Source organism: Vicugna pacos, chromosome 9, assembly GCF_048564905.1.
Source record: "Vicugna pacos chromosome 9, VicPac4, whole genome shotgun sequence".
Classification (NCBI taxonomy): domain Eukaryota; kingdom Metazoa; phylum Chordata; class Mammalia; order Artiodactyla; family Camelidae; genus Vicugna; species Vicugna pacos.
This window is the reverse complement of record NC_132995.1, coordinates 19,272,536-19,297,500: the sequence shown is the minus strand read 5'-3', so window position 1 is coordinate 19,297,500 and position 24,965 is coordinate 19,272,536. Positions and strand designations below refer to the sequence as shown.

The window sequence follows — 24,965 nt, the reverse complement described above, 5'->3', positions numbered from 1 at the left end:
GCACAAAGTAGGATGTCAGCAGGTGCCCTGTGGTTGACCACGGGAGCAGGAGGGACACCTCTGGGGCTCCGTTGATAAAACAGAGGGCCTTCCTTGGGCTCAGCCCCGCCACAAATCCACGGTTGACGATGTGAGAATAGATGAGAAGTGCTCCCTGCCCCTCTGCTGCTTGAAGAAAGTCCCAGAAGTAAAACAAGAACACTCAGAAAGGGACCCAGCCAAGGATCCTACACAGGCCAGAGATTTGTCCCCAGAGGGGCAAAGGCGGAGAGGAAGAGTGGGTTCCATCGAAGTGTGTGCTGCGATATAATTTCTCGCAGACAAACGAGGATGAAGGAGGGAACTGGGCACCTCACCGCATGATACGGGCATCCCGGATGCCCCCTCTGCCGTCCGCGCAGCGCCGCCGGTCTGTCGTGTGGACCTCTGCCCCGCTGCCCGACTCTGTGCCCCGCACAGAGCAGGCCCTGCTGATATTTGTTGGCGGAATGAATTAACTCATATTCAAGCAAATATCGGGAGCCCAAACCAAGCGAGAAATGAGGCCAGAGCGTCCAAAGTGTTTTCAGTTCCTTGGTCAGATCTGCCTTTCTCCTCGAAGAAGCCCTGTGAAGAAAGCCCTGGAGGAGATAATAACAGTGTCTTTCACCATGGAAAGGTCAACCAACCTGTGTTTATTGAGTGACTCAGTGGGCCAGCCCTTTGCTCGGCTTTGTAGGTGATTACGAGACAGGCAGACCCACAGGGTACTCTGGGCAAGCAGGCTGGAATCAAAACACAGGAGAAAAATGAGAAAGCAGCCCAGGGCAGCATGTCATTGTGCAGAAACGACCAGAAAAGGCTCAGAGGACGGGGCTGTGCTGGGGAGGCCCTGACAGTGCGACTTAGCAGGGTGGGAACACGTGAAGAGGCAGAGAGGAGAAGGTGGGGGGCTGCGTGCCTGGAGCCGACGTGGAGGGCGGGCGGGTGACAGGGGCTCTCAGGCCAGCGCGGCAGTGGGGGGCTTGTGTCCGAGTCCTGGACTGGGTCTTTCCATCACGTGGCTCTCTCGCCCCTCTCCCCGCTCCGATCACCACCCTTCCTGCCGAGGCCGCTTTGAAATTTGACTAAGGTTGTGAGCGCATGTCTCAGCATTTCTGGATGCAATTTGGTATCATAGCAAAGAATCAAAGGATATTTGCTATCGCTTTAAAGTATGTTCCTCTCCCTCCTCCTCTGAGCACCTGACCCCACAATCATCGCTGGCTTTGAAATAACAGACCTGTCATAATTACGAGAATTAGTCTGGAGGCTTCTGCCTTATTTGCTCAACTAAGGTTACTGAGGCCGTCTTTAGAGGTGGAAAGGGTGTCCGGGACCATCTCGGCCGAGATGGTAGATTCAGAGCGATGCCTGCCGGGCTGGGGCAGCCAGGTAGTGAGGACGAGGGAGGGGCCTGGGGTAGGGAGGAAGCCCCCACTGCCCAGCCCAACAGCCACTGCTCCTTGGGACCGCAGACCGAGCGTTGTTGGGAGAGAACAGTTTCTCAGGAGAAGCCCGAAACCAAGACTACACGTGAAATACCCCGAATCTGTAAATGTTGAAAACAAATTTAGCAAATGAAAACCCCGTGTAATGAACGTTTGCAGTTTGGATTAGAGGGCAACCCCCGACCCCTACGTGTCATAGAAACGGAAACGGAGGCCCAGGCGTGGAAAAGGACGTGGGCTAGGTCATTAAGGTGGTGGGCGCTTGTGTGCCTGCCTGGTCCAAGTCCCGAGGCATGGTGTCCACTAGGACCGTCCGTCCGCATGCTGCCCACACTGCCTGCTTCCTTCCAGAGGCTCCTGCTTGCGCTTGGCATGATCTCTGTGGCTTTGAATCTGTGCTGCAAAGCCTGATTCAGTCAACACCCTGAGCTGGCTCTGTGACCACTCCTCCCAGGTGGTGAGGCAGTGGCCACGTGGCAGCCCCGGGCAGCCGGCAGGGAGGGCCAGAGCTTCAGTGTCCTTATGGGGCACGAAAGGAATAGAGCGAGAGTTAATGCAGAACTCTTTCTTTGACTTAATTTATTATAATATATGTGGCTAAAATGTAGATCACACTGCTGTTTTGGATCTCCGTTTTGATTCCCAAAATTGCAATCATGATAGGTGGATTATAACCGTGCTTTAACATACAGATGAGGAAATGTATTCCTGTGCAATTTTCCCCTAAGGAGAAGTCGGAGGATAAGGGGCAGGAGTTTTGAATAACCTTGCAACATTTAGTCGGCTCTCTCGGTTATGGGATAGAAATTAGCATTACAGGACTCCGTGTGTTGTGAATGCAGCACCGCCTTGGATGTTAGTGTGGAAGTACTTCCAAACAGAAGGGAGAAAGCAATTTTCCATTTTAAAGAAAAAGCCACCACTATCTAATCTAGCAAAGTGGGGTCACCTCAGCAAATTGTTGTGCTTGTTTAAAAATATGAAGCGCCTACTATGTGCCAGGCACCTTGCTAGAGGCTGGGGATGCCACAGTAAATCAGACAGACCAGAGATTTGCTGGGGAAGTGAGCGCAAGCTGTGAACATTGGGTGGTGCCCAGCTCAGGGGGAGCTGGGGAGGGGGCAGTGGTGGAGGGATGAGGGTCCCAGGCGGAGGGAAAGGACCATCCAGTAAACTTCTCACAGGTGGGAAAGCGGAAGATTTGTCCCCATCCTGGCAGCGCACACAGAGCACCTGTGTGGCAGGATGCCCCCAAGAGCATATGTCGGGCAGACTTTTCCCCAGGCCCAGAAACTCAGCAGAAGCACCGAGGCAGAAGGAACAGTCCTGTGCTGCCCCGGGGCCGGGACTCTGCTCGTCCACCAGCAGGTGCTCCAGGGCCAGCACCCGCCCAGCCTCTCGCGTGCACCTCTGAAGTTCTCTGTGTCCAGATCATGCCCACTGCCGCCCCCTTCCCAGCACCCGTGCCAGGGCTCTTGCAGAGCGACACCCAGTCTCCCCTTCCTGGCCCTGAGAGCTGACTGCAGCCTTTCCCCTCACAGCACAAGCCCTGGGCTCAGCGCTACCAGGGCAGGTCAGGGAAGGTGAGTGAAGGACTTAAAAGAAAAGGATGACCCCCTTTGATTACACAACCAAGGAATCACGGCCCAGCTTCCCAACACCATTCATGGATCCATCAGTCAGTCACCAGTATTTACTGAGCACCGACTCTGTGCCAAGAGGTTTTAGGGATGTAGATTGAGAAAAACAGACCCTACCCCAGCTTTTAAAGAATAGACAGACCAGTGAGAGAGAGAGAAATGAAGCAGGTATCACACACGCCTACAGTAAGTACAGACTCTGGTAGGTGTCGTGAAGTTTCCGTTCTGGGAGCATCAGAGGATGTCTGAGGATGTCCCCCAAGGAGGCAGCGTTGGGGCTGAACTGTCAAGAATGGTGGGATTACCAAGCAAGGGGGAGGTGGTGTGCTGGGGTTTAGGGCTTGGGTTTCAGGAAGAGGGACCAGTATGTGTTGAGATTCTGGGGTCCTTCAGGGAGAAAGTTCTCACCTTCCTTTTTCCGGAGGGCCAGGCGGGCTGGCTGGGGACTCTTAGGTTGTTCTGGGAATGACCTGGACAGACCCAGAGTGGGCGGGGGTGGGAGCAGCATCTCCGTGGCCCCCTGAAGCTCTGTCGAGGAAAATTCCCAGCTCACATCACATCACTGTCCCAAGTCACTGCCCAGTGCCTGCAGGACGGCTCTGAAATTCTTTCCCAGTATTGGGGTGTGCTTTCCTGGGACAGGGCATGGGCTGATCCGAGGGCCCCTGGGGGGCAGGATTGAGAGGCCCAGTGATGGTGTCTGGGCCAATGGGGTGCTCTGCGGAGACATTTAAAGCCAGCCTGCCCTTTCCCCTTTCACACCAGCCATCTCACAGATGGAGCGCAGGGTGGTGAGGCCTGAGTTGTTCAAAACGGTGAACACTCTTGTCTCTCCTGTCATCCCGGTCCAGCACTGCTCCCCCGTAGTCCTCGGTCTTCCTCCCGTGATAAGTCTGTCATGCCTTGGGGACAGGTGCCAAATAAACTGTAACCTAGGAATTAGGAAATACAGCGTGAGTGAAGCCTCGTCCACGGGTTTCCCACCACGGAGGCTGGTGCCCCTTTGCACACCGGAGATGGTCTTCCCAGTCTGGCAGCGTGAGTCCTGCTTGGAATGTGCTGGGTGGGGGAGGGGAGGCTGACCTGGGGCCGGGCTCCGGTGGCGACTCCACTACGTGATCATCACCTGGTCATTTTTCCTGGTTGTCTGTGCTGTGAATGTTGCGGACCCGGGTAAGTCAGGGGAGCTGTCAGTTGGGAGACTGACGGTCAGATGTTCTTTCCTCGTGTTATCTCATTTGGTTTTCACAAGGAACTGGAAAGCAGTGCCATTATTCCTGCTTTTACAGGCAGACTTTGGAGTCTGGGCAAGGTTCGGAGAAGCATTTACAAAGATGTAGCTCGGAAGCGGCAGGCCAGGTTGGGACCCGGTACTGGCGTCTCAAAGCTGGTGACTCTCCCGTTCTGCCATGACCCCTCTGCAGGATTTTAGGTGTACTAAGGCCTTGCAAACCCCCTGTCTCACGAAACACTCAGATTCCTTTGTGATAAGTACCATTATCCAATTAATGACACGGTTATACAGATAAGGGCACTGAAAGCTCATGACACTTAAGCGGTTTGCTCAGGATCACCGAGTTTAAATTTGAACTCAGATCTTGGGAGTCAAACACATCTCGGTGTTTTGAAGTGAGCCCTTCCTGGCCGGCGGTCTCTGCGCATGCCTGGGGGCCGTGTGGACACTTCGCTCCGCTCCCACTCCTGGCTCCCGTCACAAACAGGGCCACCGGTTCTTACCCCCTCCTTCCTGGGGGCTCCTTGGAGGACCCACTCATCTTGCTTGGCCGGTTCCTTGTCCCTGGTCAAGATTCCTCTGGACAAGTTTATGGGATTTCTAGACCCTGGGTAGTTCCCTTTGAGAACTTTGCCAACACTTGATATTCTTCTCTGTGATTCAGGGAAGAATGAGCAGATCTGACCTGTTAGAAGCTGCTACACAGGAAGCTAGTCCCACCGGGAGCAGGGGTCAGTTCACCGATTCACACATCATTCGTCCATGCATGTGTTGGGTGAATGATGGCTGGACACCTGCTACGTACTGGATGTGGAGGAGGAGGGCTCGCAGCCGGGTTCCCTGCCAGTTACAGGCTAGCAGGGAAGCTGCTGCCAGAGAAGAACAAAATCCAGACCCTCCACATGGCCAGAGAGGCTAGTTGAGGGTCCGCTCAGGTTGTGACCATGCTGAGGAGCTATGTGAGGTTTATAACAGGACCTGATTTGTGATGGAGAAAGATCGCTCTTGTGGTTATCAGAGGAAAGCAAAGATGCCATCAAGCCACTCTCTGCAGTGGGGTGGGAAACAGTGAAAACTTTGCTAAATGTACCACGGTCATACTGGCTAAAGTCCACTGCCCTACCAGCCACCTGGGGCATCTGCTTTGCCAGGGCACAGACACTGGACCACGGGATGGGGAAGGCCATTCCCCAGGGCATCAGCTCTGCTTTGTTTTGCCAGCAGGTACCAAGACAATGGTCAGTGGGGTAACCTCGGCTGTCTCCTTGGCTCCTCTGCTTTGTAGCCTGAGCCAAGGCCAAAGGTTTTGTCCTTTGCAGGTCTACCAGCCAGGCAGAAGAGCTCCAGAAAAATGTTATGTGCTGTGAGGAGTAGAGCTGGATAGAATTTTTTTTTTTTTGGTAATTTTCGTATGTTGTCTAAAGTCCTTATTACTGCAAGATATTGAAAGTTTCAGCATTTATTCAAAAAAAATTTAAATCTTGATCCATTGATAGGGTTCATCTGATAAAGATTCTCAAATTAGAAGAGCTGGAGAAGTCAGTGCAGCTCAAAAATGGCAGTAACTTCAGAGCTGGCAATTGACACTTGTTTTTTGCCACTGTTTACTCTTCAATAAAAAATGCATATTTACCATAGCAACCTCCTGATCACGTGGTGCCCTATCTTACCCGCTACCCTATAAAACAGAATAGCTCTTAAAGAAACACGCACATCCTAATATGCATGCTTTTCAGATGCAAAACGTATTCTTTATAAGGAAGCCCTGTTTCCTGGGATTTAATGCTAATAAACACGTCATCTTTACAGAAATCGTTTTGGTCCCATGTCTTAAATTTTAGGGCGTTCATTCTGGAAATCAAAATAGAATTACTCTTGGAGGGGCTTTTGATTACCTTGAGAGTTTGCTGATTATTTATTTTAATATGCTTAAAAAATATATGTATATATATATTTGCTTTTATACATGAACATACGTATATGTACATATACATATATTTTTTTTTCCCAAACAGCAGCCATTAGTATCTTTGGAAGGGAGTTTGGTGTAGATTCTAATGACCTGCCACTTCATCTGTGATTAAAGGTTGTCATCTATGTGAAGCTCAATTGCAGCCTGAATTGTTTTTCACTGTTAACTTGGGAGAATTGCCTGGGTTTTCGGAGCTTTGGAGAGACTGCTTCAACCTGGATGTTTTCAGAAACAGAGCACACCCTCTCAGTCTGGACCTTGTGCGTGTGTCTGGTCCCACAGCTTGGGGCTTGTTGGGTGGGGAGAGCGCGAAAGCCACAGGCCTCTGCCCTCCCCTCCCAGCCATCCTTGCAAGCAACGTGTCCCTTTGGCAATATTCATGTTAAAAGCTACTATTAATTGGAGCCTATCCTGCACCAGGCACCGTGCTAAATGAATTGTTATGACTATCCCCGTTTTGCAGATAAGGAAACTGAATGAACCTCGGAGAGGTTATGTAATTTGCCCAGGATTACACTCCTAAGAATGGGTGGAACTTGGTTTTGACCGGAAGCCTTCGGACTGCAAACCTATTCCACTTAATCTGTGATTGGAACCTTTCTGTCAGACGTCAGCCTGAAGGACAAGTGGGGACAGGATGGGGGCGGTGAGCAGTGCCTTCCTTCCCAGAATGCTCCTCTGGAGATGTCGCCTGGCCTCAGCAGGGTTTTCAGAGTTCCCTTCCCATTCTGGTGTTCACATGGGCCAGAGCCACGTACTCCTGTGCTGCAGGTCTCTCTGGATGCCACAGCCCTGGGGACAGTGGGGTTGCTGTGTGTGATGAGCGCTGCGGTCAGTGCCAGTGCCCGTCTGGGACACCTCAGCAGGCTAGGGGCGGGGGGTGGGGTGGCGCTCATCTGAACCCGGGCCAGGTGGATTTTTAAAATTCCTTTCAGCCACATGCAGACCAATCTGAAAAACAAGAACATATTGTGACTCTGTTATGCTGAGTGGCTTTGGGGGAAAATCCGATTGTGAAGTGAGCCAGGGCTCTCGGTGGCATTGTGACCCAAACTCGAAGGCGGAGAATTGCCTGGACCCCATGCCCTGGGCAGCCCGTCGGACTGCAGCGTGTCCATGAGCCTTTTCATAATTATCCATCATGAATGCCTCCATGCTGCCATAATAGATTATTTAAAATGGTGCACGCGCCTCCCATGCAACCTCAAGTCAGCCCCGAACTGTACATACGTACAAGCCAGGAGAGGTAATTGCTTATCATGTATCTCTTTGTTCCAGACACTTTTATAAAAGAGTATGTATTATGTATGGTGTGACCTTCAAATGTCAGGAATGTGTTGTGCAATAAACTGTCAATATTTGTGGTTATAAGGTACTAGATGACTTTTACAATAATTGGAACGGCTATATTAAAAGCTTGGATCACTCAGCTGGTTAAAGAGAAAGACACAGGCCAGTGTTCATCAGGGACTTGCCTTCTGCCAATGATTAAATGAGAGATATTGCAAGGTGCTTAAGATGTCTTCTTTGTTTAAAAAAGAATATGGCAAAACCTGTCCCCGGGGGAGGCGTTGTCTCCCAATCACCCCTTCCCCTTTCAGTGTGTGCGACTCCCGAGAGAAGAGTCAGCCCCACAAGTTATGGCGACCGACCAAGTGCATTTGCAGAACGATCGGTCCAGCCAGTTCTTAGTGTCATTTAGGTAAGAATTCCTTGAAACGTACCCGGCAGTCAAAGATGTCTCCTCCCGTCTTTCCTCCAGCCCCCACCCCACCCTTAAACGAGGGGGCTGTAAATTACCTTAAGAGGATCTTAAAAGCTATAGTTTTTTTTTTAAGAAAATAAATTATGTAGAAATCTTTTGGGAATTTATGCTTTACTGAAAGTAGAGGTTTCTATAGTCTAGGTTTTTTTTTTTTCAAGAAAGGAATACGTAATTTAGATTGTGGGAAAGAGAAGATGTAACAAACATTTTGTGATAATTACAGGAGTAATTGGGACATGGATGACTTTGAAAATATCTGTTTTATTATACTTTTTTATTGATTAATAATCTCTTTATGCGAAGAGGAGCCTATTTCTTCCAGTGCAATGACATCTTCCTTTTTAGCCAGAAAGTGGGCAGATGAAATAGTGGCAGGTCCCTTAGCAGCACACCGCCATCTTTTCAGATGCTCACTTGTGACCTTGCTGATTCAAGTGTGTTTGTGGTTCCTTCCACCCGGATGGAGAGAGAACCAGAAGACCTTCCGAGGCTACCTCCTTCAGAAAGCCTCCCCAGGTTGCCCTGACCTCCTGCCCACCTGCTGGTATCACACCCCAGCCCCTGATGGGCAGTGCTCAACCCTTCGGGGCATTTCTGGTATTTTGCTGGTGCCCAGGGCCAGTTCCTCCCAGGCTACTCAAGGCAGCTTCCCCTCTTAAAATCAGGAGCTGATCTTAGCTTCTTAATTCCAATTTGCTTGCCTCATCTGATTCTTTTATTTATCTTGAAGAAAGTATGTACAGTTTATTTTTTTTATCACCTGCTGTGAGTGGAGCACCTAGCATGTGCTGGGGACGTAACACCGAACAGCGGTGAATGGCCCCTGTTTGTCTGGAGCTTGTGTCTGCGGTATCAGTCTGTGTCTGCAGAGGGTGATAGACAGCTTCCTTGGAGGACAGATCAGAGGAAGAGTGCCCTGGCAACCCGGAGTCCAGAAGATTCCTCCAGACAGCAGAGTCAGAGATGCTTCTCCCAGGAGATGCCTGTGGACCAAAGCCTGAGTGAGGGTCTCCATGTGAATTCTGGGGGAAGAGAATTCCAGATGGAGGGGCAGCAGGAGCAAAGCCCGGAGTTGGGTACCAGCCAGGAGGGCTAGAGGAAAACAGAAAGATGGGATGCTGGAGTACAGTCAGGGGTTGGGATGAGGTCAGAGCAGTAGTGAGGGCCGGATGTGATGGGAGTTGCAGACAGTGAAAGGAAGGAGTTGGGCGTTATTCCAAAGAGTGATGGAACCAGTGGCCTGCCCCTCCCTGTGTGTGACCAGGCCTTTCCCAGAAGATGGTGGGTCCCCGGGCCATCCCTCTCCAGACTCATCCTCCTGTCTGGTTCTCCTCGCCCAGGCCAGTTCATAAGTGACCCTGCCCTGCCCTGGCTCACCTGAGCAGTTTCAGGGATGGCTCCCCACCCGCCAGGCCAGAGGGAGGAGACGCATGGGCAGAGCCCAAAGACCCATCACACTGATGTCTTGTCAAAGGTTGATTCTGTGAGTCCCAAATGCTGCCTGCTGCATCCATGATCACAGTTCCCAGGCTGGGGACTAAAAGTGCCTGCCTGCCTGCAGCCAGCCCTGAGGGCAGGGGAGAGCCAGCAACCCGAGGATTTCAAAGGATGTTGTCAACAGCAGCATAACACAAGGCCAACGGGAAGGGACCCCATGGGTGGCCCAGTCACCAGCAGGGGGGCTCCACACACTCCCCTGACAATTAAGAAAGGGCTCTCGGCTTGGTAAAACCAGAAACACATTTGGCCCACAGTGCTTGATTTTGAAGCCCTTGTGTATTTTAAGGGAAATTTAATCCATATGTTTCTGATTCATTTTCACTTAACTCATCAAATTGTTGCTTTAGAGAAGCTATTTGAGATCCTCGTGTCTTATACTTTTTTCCTCCGAATTTTAGCCTTTTAGTGACCTATTTCCCCAATTCCAGAAATCCTATCTTGCCAAAAGCAAATGGAGCCCTGCACAGTTTTGAGTTTGGGTCAAAGGGGAGAAAGGCGATGATGGAGGACATTCATCTCTGCACCCAGCAATCTGCCATGAGCCCGGGACTTGCCGGTGAGCCCAGCCCTGTCCCGGGTCCCAGGGACCCACAGGGAAGCTGGCCACTGCCTTCACACAAGTGGTCATCCTTTTCTAAAATAGCTCTCTATTTAAACAAATACTTTTGCCAATCCATATTAATGCTTAACTGTTTAACATGACTATATATGGCCATCGTAAACCGGAGAACTTTGATGAAACAACAGAGACACCGAATTAATACTGACCCAAGGCATGCCTTATCTTCCAAGAGTGAAGTTCAGTTGTTGGCTGTCCCGTTATCATTTTTATGTGTACCATTAAGTTAAAAATCATCTTCAAAAATACAAGGAAATCTTAATCAGGAATCTCTACCACAGGCATCACTGTTTTATTTGAGTCTTTTCATTGTCAAGTTTTCAAAATAAGGGAAGTGCTGAACTTTTCAGAGGAGCTATATACATGCCTTTGGACTTTTTCTCCAAGGCGCTCTTTCTCCTCGCCTGAAAAGATCTTAAAACCCTGGTATATGTGGGCAAAGAAATGGAAGAAAGAAGGGATTTTTCAGTGGCCTACTCACCCTGTAGATGCCACAAATTGTTTTTTTCCTTCGTTAATGAAGTGAGAGCTGTGCTTTTGAGACGCTCTTTGCACAAGACAGACTTTTAGAATTAACTGGACAACTCATCTGGGAAAATGTATTTACCGTTATACTAGGAGTTGCATAGAAATTAAAATACCATGGCCTTTTATGTCATCACGTAGTAAATGCTCAGGTGTACAGACTGCTCCCTTCCCCACCTAAGGCTGCTGGAATAACTCTCCATTCCCTGCGTGGGCTTGTCAGCGTCATCATCGTTACAATTTTTTTTTAAGTGGAAATCTTTCCAAAATGTACATTCAGGCGTGTGAAGGGTAAGGCTGCCTGGCAGGATGAGGTGAGAACTGAGAATACACGCACAATTAAAAAAAAAAAAACACCTCTCTTTGCATTCTTTTTTGAGGCCCATTCTGCCTCTTTTGGTCTCTGTGGCCCTTGTCTCTGTCTCATTTTGTGAATTAATAGGACTACCTGGAAGACTGGGTCTAAACCCAGAAGACCTCACCAGTTAGAATCTTTACTTGCCTTCCCTGTTCTTCCCGCAGTGACCACTCTCCAAAGCTCCATGACTTAACACAACCAAGGCTGTCTTCTCATGCGTGCAAATCCTGGCTTGGGTCGACGCCTGTCCGTCTGGTGACTCAGCGACCCAGACATCCTCCGCTTTGTGATTCTGCCCCTCGACCCTTGTGTTGCAGGGGTATCGTGGCCGCCAGGGAGGAGAGGCAGGGAACGGTGGCACACTGTCTGTCTTCTGCATCACCTCCAGCCATTGGCTGGACTAGTCGCTTGGTCTCAACTTAGTGCAAAGGCAGCTGGCAAACATAGGGGCTCGTGGAATGTATAGGAGCATGTACTGTCCCTTCCATGGCCATTTCCCCCCATCTCTCTAAGACCCATCCCTGTTTCTTATTTGGCTTAGGATGAGGCTAAGGTGGGTGAAGACAGCTTGCAGGGCACGTGGGGCTCTTCCAGCATCGCAGGATGACAGGGGGCTGGAGAGGAAGGGCCAGGAAGCCCAGTCCCCAGGTCAGATGGAAGCATGGTCAGGGGTGAGGTGAAGGGACTCAGAAGAAAGAGATCCCACCTCCTGACTCCAAGGTCAGCCTCCTTGGCAAACAAGTCTATTTTAAATATGTACCAAGGAAGTTCACTGTTTAAAAATAACCTGGGGGGGGGATCTACCCTTAAAATACAAAATTATTTCATAAACCAAGTGTTACCTATGAGTCAGATTAAGTGTGTAATGAGGCAGCCATACTTCAAGTCATATTTGTGTACAGCAAGATAGCCAACCTCAGGGATGGATTCAGACAGCCGCTGTTTTTTTTTTTTTCCCCCAGTTAAAGTATAGTTGGTTTACAATGTTGTGTTAATTTCTGGTGTACAGCACAGTGGAGTGGTTCGGTTATTTATTCCTTTTCAGATTCTTTTTCATTATAGGCTATTACAAGATACTGAATATGGTTCCCCGTGCTGTACAGTAGGACCTTGTATATGTGTCTAAGCTCTGACTTTTGAAAAGTTGTTTGTCTTTCTTTCTAAGTGTTTAATTCTTTGTCTACCCAGGACTGCCAGTTTGTGGCTCAGTTGATGACAAGGATTCCAACCGTGACCATTTTTAATTCCCCTTTCCCCTCCTTCAGCCCACAGCTGTGGGACCTCCCGCCTACCCTCCCTCTGTGAATTCTCAGGGAAGGTTAACGCACTTTACGTCCCCCTGGTCTAGGCCAACCTTGTTGTACTTGCAGAGGATTAGAAGGAGCAAATGGGAATGTAGGAGGCATGGTTTCTGACCTTTAGATGACAAAATTAGAAAGGTCAGTTGTCTGATGTCCCCTCACCCCCAAATAACATATTCTTGAAATGAATGGATCCATGTCCTCTTTTTTTTTTTTTAATCAAACTACTCTCAGCTTATAGGACCAGGAGAAAGCTTGCAGAGTTTTTGATCCCTACTGCAATTCACTTATTCCAGGCTGAAACCCGGGAAGGGTTGCATGGAGAGCCCCTGCTCCTCTGTGATATTATTTGCTGCCACCATACAAGACATCCATTTCTGAAGAACAGATCCCATATTATTTAGTGGGGTCAATAAAAGAAACAGGGGCCACAGGAGTTATCTCTGAGCCATTTCCCCATTGCATGAGGCCCAGAGCACACCCAGGCAGCAACTGTGTTAGGTAAGGTGGTGGCCTCCCTGCCTGCAGCCAGATGCCCCCACTCTCAGGCCCACCCCGGTGTCTAGGAGCTGGCAGCCCTCCTTGCACAGATAAGCAAGAGGAATAGACAGCAGGCCTGAGGCCGACTCTGTCCACATGCCCACCTTTAGTCGGCTCAACACACTGAGAGGAAGTGTCTGATCAGAGGGACGAGATACTGTAGGTTTTAGGCAAAGGCTTTTTTTTTTTTCTTAAGCTCAGACCAACCCACAAACGGCCCGACAAAGGATGACAGATGTCGTTTTCATAATGCTGTTTCCTTTCTGCCGCCTGTGTACTGGAGGGGCTGTAAAAGGGCTGGTCTGAACCAGGACCAGTGATTGCTTCGCTGGCCGGCCGTGGGGGCCACAGGCAGAGCTCCAGACTCCATCCCCGGGAGTCTTGTGGAAAGACAGCTGCCGGTGCCTTTACACTCTGGGTAGAGAAGGACTCAGAGAACAGCCTCGTCTTTCCCTCTTGGGTCCTCGGCAGGGCTGGGCACAGCTGCGGGCCGACACCCGCCCAGGTGTGGGCACGGAGTCACATGCAGACCCTGTGAGTGTGCGGCTCAGCGGGCCTTCCTCCGCTGTCACCGACTGTACTTGGCTCTCAGCCTCTCCGGACACTTCCTGGGACCACCCACAATCCCCCTTCATCGTTGCTCAAGTTTGTTTTTCTAAGTTGGATTAGTCTAAGAGTAAACGCCATAAGCCTTTTGGCCTGCCACCCCCAACCAAAAAAAAAAAAAAAACAAAACCACATTTCTGTGCAAAGTGAAAATTAGACTCTTAAATCTGCAAAGAAAGCTGTTTATCTTACAAATTTATTCTTTTTATTGGGCCACACATATCCAAGATAGAAAGATAAAAGGGAAACAGATTCAGGCCATCACTTAGAGTGACGTAAAGGAGAAGTGGCTCATCCTCACCTTCCATCAAGACTTCCAGAGCGCGGCCGCCTTATCTGTGTATTTATCTGTAACGTGCCCACCAAAAGCTGCAGTAGAAATACGTTCTCCACACTCTCTGTTCTCTTCTGTTGGGCAACCCTGCCTTGCCCTGCTCCCCAGGGCTCTGCTGGAGAAGGATTTGGGGGAGGTGCTCACGTGCAGACTGGGAGACAGGGAGACGGGCAGAGATGTTACCTTCCAAAGCCCACCCCACCTTCCCCTGTCCTGAAGCCAACACTTGTCATTCAGGTGGACAGCTTTTAGCCTCCTAACTTAAACAGAGAATCTTAACCCTGTCTCAGGGAGCTCTCAGGCAGAATTTTAATCAGGCTTGTTGTTTCAAGCTGACTTCATGATCCCACAAAAAGGATGAGTAATGCTGGGGGTGGGTGTGGATGCAACAGGTTTGGGGTTGGGGTGGCTGGGTGGGGGGAGATGGGTAAGTGATGGCCTTTCGGCTGTTTACACCTGAGATGGGGCTGACTTGGAATTGGCATCTGGCCACTGTTCTCCTGGGCTGTCAGCACACAGGCTCTTTGAGACAGAGGTGGTGGCAGCCTTGGAGGACTCGACCTGCAGGCATGGACTGCCCGTACTGACTTTGGCATGTGGGCATTTGTTTGCAACACTCTCTTGGGCCTATTTGCCCATATAGGTAGTTCAGTAGCCACCTGTGGTAGTCTTTCCCAACCCATGTAGACAATGACAAAGCTCATGCTAGGGTGGGGTGACTTCTAGATGTGGACGAAGCAAGTCCTCCTACTTGTGCAAAATTATGAGAGAAAAAAAGGAGGGGGCTGGGCAGGTAGGCCCTTCCAAGGATGGTTAGAAGAGTTTGGGAGAGTGGGAATCAAAGTGTGCCTTCAAGGAGCTCTTCCAGGGTGACGATGCCCTGGTGCACAGTCCAAATGCAGAGAGGACGCTCGAAGCCAGAGGGTTTCCACAGTTGCTTGGAGCAAACATCCACGTAAGAATTAAGTGAGATTGCCTTCACCTTGTTCATGGCCTCTAAGTCCGTCCCTTTTGGCTGGGAGCAGAGAACACCAGGAATGGATGTTGCGAGTGAAAGCAATTTGCATCTTCCATGGCTTGGAAGGTACAGATCTTGCTTATTTTGCTCCCTGCAGAACTCACAGGTCTGCTTATTATCCCAGAAGGTCCCCTTGTTCTCAGAGTGGATCTACCATGAGACCTAGAGGGTGGGCTGGCAGTTGTGGCCAGGACCCCACCAGCCTCGGGAGCTCGGGTTCTGTGCCAGGAGGCCAGCCTCCAGCTCTGCGGGGAGGCCGTGGGAGAAGGCTCGTGGGGCCCCCCTTCTCCAGACGCAGCTTCCCAGCTCCTGCCCTGTTCCCGTGATGTCGCCTCTTTGGCAATGTGATGTCAGGCCTCGGGTGTTGCAATAACATATCCTGCAACCACTAGATATTTTCACAGTCTTATTTACTGTTATGTCCCATCATTTCTGTGCAGAAGGCAGCCGTATGTAAATTTTACTCCGTTTTCTAATGGTCTGGGTTACGTAACAAATAACAGCAGGAAGGAAAATTTGTATTGATACTTTACAGAGGAAGTTCTCAAGTCACTGCACAAAGATTTAACTGCAGTGCTGTAAGTTTATGGGAGTTTTGCAGCTGAGTTTCTGCACATGACTCTGAATATGTCACTATATGTTTATCATGGGCTAATTGTGGAACCGCATTTCCATACTTTTTCTTCTCCCTTTCATGAGATTACAGCAGCCAGCGATGGATGCAAGACTCCACAAGGAAGAAATGATCGGTTTGGGATAATTTTCTTTCCTGTCCCAAAATAGCTGTATGTCTGCATGTCTTAGGGACTCAGCCTAGACACATTTTTTTTCATTTGTTACTTGATATAATGCAAATGCGATTTCGATCCTATAGCAAACGCTCCAGCTAGTCCGTGTTGTAAATTAATCAGATTCAACGAACACCAACATTTTTAAACTTTCGGAAAAGAAATATTTAATAGGAGCTAAGCAAAAGAAGAAATCCAACCAGCTGCTGACACAGCTGTTTCTTTTCTTGTTTAATTCAGTTCAATATAAAGGTACCATATGCTGCTTAAAATGATGATAGGAAAGATGAAATAATTTAAGAGAATAACAAGAAAATACATGAATTGTCAGCATTCTGTCAGATTTAAAGAATGAAATAGACAGGTGTGGTATTGACATGTTTGACTTTGTGTGGTGCTAGCAGTCTTGGTGCGAACAACTTCTGACATGTGCTGAAGTGATGTGAGAACGTTTCTCCTCCGCTGCAGACATTGGCGAGGAGGCTGGGAGATCTACCGGCGTCCAGCAGCCCGCACTGCTTCGCGACAGGAGCCTGGGCTCGGCCTTGAAGGACTGCCCGTACTGCGGGAAAACCTTCCGGACATCCCATCACCTAAAAGTCCACCTGAGGATACACACAGGTGAGAGATCTGGGTGCACAGCTCGGAGGAGGAGGAGGCCTGGGGCTGCCATGCTTCTGTCCCAGGTCTACCCTGTGTTAGTCACTGACGTGGTCAAGTTCTCTGTTGGCCTGACTGTGCATCACTGTGTAGGTCCAAACTCACCCTAGCGTCCTGGTACCTTACTTCACATTCATTCTCCTAAATGACACGTGGGCATGTAGATGTGGGTCTCCAGGTCTGGGATGGTGATGCTCTGTCCCAGGCACTGGGACATTTTGCAGATGGCTTTCTTTTGCTGCACTGAAAGTGCACTTTCCATCCAGGGGTCTTCCTGGTGCCAATGATGAGAACCCAGCTCGAACTCTAAATATAAAAGGGCGTGTGGCACCTCCCCTCCCATGCAGACAGGCTGGCCCACACCTGGAACTGGGCAGATGGAATCACACTCCCACACTTCATGGAATGGAGGATGGATGGGTGGCTCTCAACTGGGTCTCCGCAGAAGAAAAATCGAGATGCTTTTCACCAAGCTGCTGGACCACTGCGGTCATTTCCCCTGTTTCGGCGTCGTCCACACCCGTCGTGGTGAGGACTTCTCTTGTTCTCTCTGCCTCGTCCCTCAGTCACGGTTCTTATTAGCTTTTCTGCTAGTTGTTTGCACATTGCCAATACAAAAAAAAAAATCTATCTGAGATATGGACACCTCCATTTTCTTTGATTTTTCTCCTGACACTTTATCTATTGGAGTATGAGCTGCTTCAGAGGATAGACAAATATGCCATCTATTTTCAAAAATAATTGTGGTCTATTTCCCAAGGAATCAATAAAGCCCAGGGTTGTGCAGGATATTTAGTGCATATGGGCCTCATGTGCAGCGTGCAGTTAAAGACGAGGAGCCCTCACCTGGACCCTCACCTGGCGTCCACAAATCTCCCTGACACCCAGAGGAGCCCGGGAGACAGGTGGCAGCGGGGACGGGCTGCCGTCTCTATTCGCAGCCTGGGTGCTGGTGGGCGTCGCCACTGTCCCTCCCTGTCCTGGAGCGCTTCTCGTGTAGGGTCATCCCAGGGCAAAGAGGGATCTCCTAAAAATACACACCAGCCCCCACCCCTTTTCTGGGCCCGTGGGATCTGACTCATCAGGCCCCCTTCTTCAACCCCACTGCCACCTTCCTTCTCCTCCAGTGCAGAGTCCTTTCTCCTGCCGCAGGACCTCTGCACCTACCGCCCCCTCCACCTGGAATGTGCTTCCTCCAGGTGTCACTGGGGGCTTAGCTTCACGTGATCTTTTCAGAGAGACCCTGCCTGATTACTCCATGTGCAATATCCCTCTCGCCCCTGATTTATTTCCTCCATAGACTTAACACTTTCTGAAATTATTGGGTCCAGTTGGTCGTTCATTTCCTTATGTGTTGTTTGTCTTCTGCCAAGTAGCATGGGAGGGCGGTAATATTGTCCATCTTTTTAATTGCTATAGAACCCCGGGGCCTACAAGAGCACCTTGCAAAAATTAGCAGCTCACAAGGGGCACAATACATTTATTTGGAAGGTTGAATGATGAACAAATTTGAGAATAACTGAGTGACCCTCTTCCTGTGATCTCTACCTTGTGTGGGGTGACACGGAGGGGACAAGTGTAGTGAGGTAGGTGAACCCTTTCCCATGGAACCTGTGGACCTTTTGGAAAAGCACCCTGCACACATGAAGCAGTCAGAAGCCACAGCATGGCAGTCAGGCCTCAAGTGCTAGATTCCTGCTTGTGGATGGAAAACCCCTCCCCAGGACCTCACTGAGAGGTCCCTGAGTTCCTGCCTCAGGGCCTTTGCACTTCTCTGCAAGGTAGGTGCACTGGCTTGCACCCTCACCTTCAGAGTCTGGCACCACTGTCCCCTTCTCAGTGAGCTCTTCCCAGCGATGGGGCTCAGGGCAAGGCAGCTCAGCCGTACAGCTTTCTCAGACCATACTGGTGTGCGCTTTCCTCCCCAGGTTGGATCTGGGTCCCCTAGTATTGTGGTGACTGGGGGAGACCACAGACTGCCAGGATGTCGGAGACAGTCCACCGGGACACCCGCTGGTCCAGCTGTCTGCAGCCTGGCTTAAGCAGGCCCTGTGATGTAGATACAGGCTTCTAGGGCAGGCTTCCCAGGTGGGTGGTGGGCCACCTTCCAGGGAGTGAGGGTCAGGAATGGAAGGGGCAGTGCCTCCTAACCTAGGGGGCCCCGACCCCCATCAGCTGGCCCATAGTTCAAGTAGAAACACCACAGAACATTCCTGGTAAATTAGAAGCGAAACTGGCAGAAGTCTTGCTGATCCTGGGTAGAAATAAATGGATACCACTTTTGGAAGTTTTAAAGCTTGAGAAAGACTGTATTTTTCCAAACTTCTGCTTCTTTTGCTTTGCAAACTTCCAAAGTTTGTGACCAGCAGTCTTTGGAGACACTGAGCAAAGCAACATAGGGCTGTGGACAGAATGTTCAGGAAACTTCCCAGGATAAGGGAGAAAATGAAAGAAGCCATGGAAACATCACACCGCCTGGCCTCCTCGGAAAAAGCACTTGCAGTGTTTAAAAGGCAGAATGGTAACCAGATAAAGATCAATTTCTTTTTTATCGAAGAACAAAGAAGTTGGAAAATGCTTACGCATGGATGTTTGAACAGAACAGAAAGTGTTACACGTTATAAATCACCAAAGTAAACATCCATTATGACAATGTAGAAGTGTAGATTACAAGAGTAATTAAAAATCAAAATTAAGTGGTTTGTTAATGAATGAGTTAATGTGGGCCCGGTTGCAGAGATGTCCTGTTCTGCCCTCCCTCTCTCTTTGTGGTTTTGAATTTCCAAGTGACATGGCCAGAGGACAGCAGTCTCCGAAACAGAATACTTGTTTTCCAAAATGCCATCTTTTGAAGTTTTTCTATAAGGGACCCATATGAGCACGTTAAAAATCCAGCGTGTAATAAAGACATTTCAGTCGGTCAGGATATGAGGTGGTACACTCTCTGTATTTTTCTATCCTACGCCATCTCTGTAAGAAGTTTTGATCATAAACATGGACCGATAAAAACACACTTTCCTTTTTAACTCCACTACACATTAACTCAATTACTGCTCATCTTCTCCCGACACCTGTTTATCAGAGAGTGTCTGAGTAGCTGTACCAGTCAGGTTGCCCTGAACACCTGGGGGCCGGGGAGAGCCTGCAGGTTAGCCAGCACGTTTCTGCTCCAGCCTGATCCATGTGGGACTGAGGGGAGGCACCAGAGGGCCCTCAGATCCTAGGGGCTGCCCCCGTCTGGCTCCTGCAGGGCCGACGCTGACTGCTGCCCACCCCCGGGAGGCTGGACGTCTCTCCTGTTTGAAACGTTACCTTAGGCTGATTGGGACCCAGTCGCTGGACGGGTGTGCTGTGTCTTCCAGAGCACACTGCTGGTGACGGTGACTGGGATTCAGAGCCAGTGAGAAAGGAGGCTGTGTCAGTTAGAGTTCTCCAGAGAAATGGTGTGTGTGTGTGTGTGTGTGTGTGTGTGTGTGTGTGTGTGTGTGTATACACACCTCTATAAAAATATACATATATACACATTTACATATATCTATATACATACACTTATGCATATGTCTGTATACATTTACATGCACATCTGTATAAATTTGCATATATGCACGTCTATAAACCTCTCTATATACACTTATGCATACACATCTATATGTACATGTACACACACATCTGTATACATAGACATACACATTTATATACAAATACAGATCTATACACATCTATATACATATATACACATCTATTTACATACACATATACAGATATATATACAGATATATACTCCATATACATATGCATATATGTGTGTATGTACATATATATATACATATATATATGTGTATATATATATAGAGAGAGAGAGAGAGAGAGGGATCTTTATTATAAGGAGTTGACTCACTTGATGCTGGAGGCTGAGGAGTCCCCAGATCCGCAGTCGGCAAGCTGGAGACCCAGGAGTGCGAAGTGGTGTAAGTTCAGTCTGAGGTCCAAAGGCCTGAGAAGCAGGAGGCTTGATGATGTCAGTCTAGTTCCGAGATGGAGTCCCAAGACAAGGGAAGGCCGATGTCCCCGCTCAGAGAGAGGTCCTTCCTCAGAGTTGTTCTAGGCAAGCTCTCAGTGGATTGGACGAGGCCCACGCACACTGGGGAGGGCCATCTGGTTTCCCCAGTCCTCATTCCCATGTTCATCTCACCCAGGAACACCCTCACAGACACCCAGAATAGTGTTCGATCAAACACCTGGGCACCCTGGTGACCCAGTCAGGTTGACGCATGAGATCAACCATCACAGAGATGCATCGGTGAGCATTTAGCCGTACCACGCAGCGGGAGGCAGGAATGCCCCCTAGGCGTCCCCTGACCACGGCCAGCCGGTCGTTCCATGATCTGCTGCCTTTATATGCGCTCTGTCCGCTTCCTCACTGCCCCCTGCTCCAAACACCACCTTGGGGAGACTCTGAAGGGTTCGCTGTGTCTGTTTGGTGTAGGAGGTAGATGGGTGCCAGTCAGTTCCTGAAAGGCTGGAGGAGAATGCATTCCGCACGGGCCCAACGCCCTGTGCGTTGGCTGCGGGGCCCCAGGCCGGCTTCCTTCGAGTGGCTCACCTGTGCGTCAGGTTCCCAGGAGGTGCCTGCTGTCTCAGGAATGACCATCCTAGAGAAATGTAATCAGCAACCTGACTCGTGAAAACTTGGAGTCACTGAAGTTCAGAGACTAATTAGAAATAAATCTCATTAGTTTTTTCCCCCCTCTCAAATTACGTGAGCTGGTTTACTAATCTGGTTTTGATGTGCTGCATGTGCTGGCCTGGCCCTAAGTTGGGAGCCTCCTTTATGGGACTAGATTTGCGCAGTGATTCTCTGGTGGTTGGAGGGGGGTGTCTCAGGTGGGCAGGGGCATGCCTGGCCCTGCTCATCTCTCTGGGTGTAGCTTCTGCGATGCAGCATCCGGTCACTGGCTGGGCGGGATGCGCGGGGTGCCGTTCTTGGCTCTCACCTGCATTCTTGGCACCAGGCATGAAGTGCTCTGTCCTGACGAGGCCAAAGGGAACTGTGGAGGTGGGAGGGCCTCTCTCCTGCAGCATCTCCGAAGGGCTGCAGGCCAGGTGGGGAAGGCACAGCCTGGGAGTTTTCTTGAGGCTGTCTATACAGCAGGACAGCAATCGGCTGCCCACAGAAAAGTTCAACCAACAAGGATAATGTAGCCACAACAGTGGTAACACCTACAGCCAGCACTCTCTGTGCACTCAGGGGTGCAGGCGCTGTGCCGAGCCCTGCTTGTGAATTTGCCCCTCGCTCCTCACTGCACTTTGGAGACCAGGATTCGCCCTCCCACCCCCTTTGCAGGGGAGGGAACTGAGCGTCAGAGATGAGAAGTTATCCACCCCGAGTTGCCCAACGCTGATTACATGTCATAATCCACATCTGCCTAATGCGGAATTCTAGTCTTTTAACCACCACACTGTGTTGATATTTTGACTTTTCTGGGTGAAGGTTTGGCTTGTTTTAGGGAATTAATGCAACATTTCTTTGACAGTGTGTGTCCACACCATAACCAGCGGGAGGAAAGGAAGTGACTTGTACCCACAAGGTGTGTTGACGCAGCCTCCCGGCGATTTGAAAGGGAAGTACTGTGCCCCCGGCTCCTCCTTGCCCCCTCACTCAGCCTGGCCCGAGACCCTCAGACCCACCTCGCTTGCCTCCGTTTCCCCGCCAGCACCACGAGGCTAGGGAGGTGGCGAGGCAGGGAAGCGGCCACTGTGGCTTGTGCAGGCGCCCTGACCCCTGGCGTGGAAGTGGGGTGAATTACACGCTGGCAGAGTGCAGGTGATAAACTCCTGATGCCTTTTTGGAAACCGCCTTTCAACCGAGCACCAACTGGTACACAGATGTGGGTAGGAATGAAAGTTCCGCCTGCCAGACCCTGGGGCCTTACGCCCGATGTCCCCAGACCTTACCTTTGATGCTCCTGCGTTTCCCCTTCCAGGCAAGGTGACCAGGCTGTTGTCATGTGTTTAAAAAGCACATCGAATAAATGTTCACAAAGGGATTGGTTAAAATGGGCTCCCTTCCCATTTCCTTTTCTGGAAGGAGAGCGTGAGTTGCGGTTCCTAGGGGGGGACAGCCACCTGAGTGACGAGGAAAAAACAAAAAGACCCGCTTGCCCAAAAGGAGATGATTCTTTTTTTTCTTCCCCCTTTTTGTTTTGAATTAAAATTCCACCGTTTTTCTATTTCTAAGATGAACGAAAAACCCATTTTATTCTCCCACTGTCCCCCCCATCCTTGCTTTTCCTGCCTTAATGACATCCCAAACTTTTGTTGAAAATAATTGATTGAATTTAAATTTCCTTAAAAGTTTAAGAGGTAATGTTACAGTATAAATTTCCTACCAAACACTAAGTAGGGAAATATCCATTAGTGAAATTAACTACAGTTTCTAGGTAGCTAACAATGTGCCGTATACAGTAGGGCATGGCTAATGAACACTGCAGTGGGTGATATTTCATTATACAAATTAATGCTCACATTTTAATGGGAAAGTCACATAATGAATCTCAGCTTCAGTGACAGCAATTAGAGACACAGATTGTCCCCTTCTGGACAAGGCACTGTTTAGCAATAAGCAGCTGTGTGAAAAGTCTTCAGGTTTACAACATATATATGCTTTGGGGGAATTAGTGTACAATTTATATTAATGCACTGAGGCTTCACTGCAAAGGCTCCACTGTATTTATCTCTCCTGGTATTAACTAAGTAAAGATGTGTAGAAAGACTGAATAAATATCAAATAGAGGGTGCAAATATGGGAAAATATCTGGGTACCCAACTTAGAAGTGCAAACACTTTTGGGAGTTTTAACACACACACACACGCACACGCACACACGTTGGAAGCATGATGCACTTTTTAAAAGCTTGATAAAGGAACTTCCAAAGAGAATCCTGTGAATCCACCTGTTATTTTTGGAGAGGTGCTATGGGGAACTTTGCTCTGAATAGTTCCAAAATAACTGCCCAGAACAGTGAGAGTTCCTTGCATATCAAATGCCAAGTGAGGCTCAGAATGATGAAAGATATGACCATGTAAAAATAGGTACAGTGAACTAATTAAACCACTTGGTCGTATATTTCTTAAAATTTATGATACAACGACTTGGAGAAGTTATCAATGATTTCCAAAATTGAATATACATCTTCTGCCATGTGTCAGTGGGGAGCTGGTTTAATGTGAGATGGTTCCAATAATTGCAGCAGGCCACTGGAATGATGATCTGATGCTTTTTGATTTTATTACGCTTCTTCTAGCAAAACTCTCTTTTCTAGAAATGCATTGCTTGGGCCCCCATCTTCTTCCCTGAAAATATTGTGAGAGGTTCCCCCACAGAAGGCCACCGCTGCCCCTCCCTGCTTCCTCCGGTGGGTGAATGGCTCAACACTGGGCATCCATTTCCCAGAGACAAGCTTCATAGACCAGACCCAGTCTGCAGAATTACAGTCCTGGGGCCCCCTCAGTGTCTGAAAAAAGTTTTTAAGTACATGCCAATGTTTAAAACCTGGGACGTTGCACGTAGAAATCTGGAAACGAGGCTTTTCTGAGACAGTCAGAGGTCCTCGTGCCCACTGCTGGGGGAGTGGAGTGGCAGCCCCCCAGGAGAGGCGGCTGGCCCCTACCCCGCTGTTTTGCACACTTCTATCGCCTGCTCGGCTCTGAGGGCATCTAAGTGTGCGGCTCCTGCAACAAGCAGATGCAAAGACATTGCATCCAAACGTGGAGGTGACCAAAGGGTTCATGTCGCCCTGGAGAGCCTGGGGCACTCTGACTGATCCCCCCAGTAGATTTGGACTCATTTATGGGCCTAAGTGGACAATCATTCAACTAGACAGAGCTGCTGGCAGGGGCTGAGTTTGCCTGGGCCACAAGGCTGCACAGAACGCCTTTCCAAGTCTTGAGCAGAGCCCGGGCCGGGCTGGGCAGCCCGCTGACCCGCTCCTTGGCAGAAGCCTGGGGCTTTGTTAGAGCCAGCTCAGCGTGCTGGGGCCAGATGGGGTGACGCCAAAACCGAGGGCAGACCTTGAGCGCACCTCGGAGCCTGCGGAATGTGCTGACGGGTTTTCCCCACCCAGCCCAGGCTACTGTGAGATGTTTGCCTCCCAGTGCTCCGAAATGTGCCCCTGGGGGACGGCGTGCTTGGGAAGCAGTGGATGTTTCCCGTAGAAATGAGACCCTTGGGTGGCCAGGGCTCCCCAGGGGCACGCTCACCCCTGAGTCTGCCGGCCAGGAATGCACCCCAGCAGGGGCCAGCGGCGGTCCCAAAAGCATTTCCCTGAACCCCTTACCGTGATGAAGCCCCGAGGGCTGAGGAAACGCTTCCAGGCAGAAGGCAGTAGAAGTTATTCAAGTCATTTAGGGATTATAAAGAAAAAAAAGTTGGGTTTTTTTCCCCCATTTTTAAAATGAAAAATCCAAAGCTGTGGATTTACCCCATTGGAGCTCACTCTGGAGCGTTTATTCGGGAAACTGGGGTGGGAGGGAGCAGTCACCCAGACAGAGCTTAGAACTGGGAGGCGGAGCCACGTGGAGAGACCGACCTCGAGGGCCCTGCCCGGGTGTGTGCGGCGGCGGAGTGCGGTGGAGGG

The 24,965-nt window shown here is 49.8% G+C and overlaps 1 protein-coding gene across 2 annotated transcripts in view; it reads left to right on the top strand.

The window, feature by feature from the left end:
- ZNF536 (zinc finger protein 536) overlaps positions 1–24,965 on the top strand; it is a 411,089-nt gene that overhangs the window by 237,781 nt on the left and 148,343 nt on the right. For both annotated transcript variants that reach the window (XM_072967281.1, XM_072967282.1), the window contains one exon: positions 16,138–16,290. In XM_072967281.1, the coding sequence (XP_072823382.1) occupies positions 16,138–16,290 (153 nt within the window). The remainder of the gene's footprint in view (positions 1–16,137; positions 16,291–24,965) is intronic.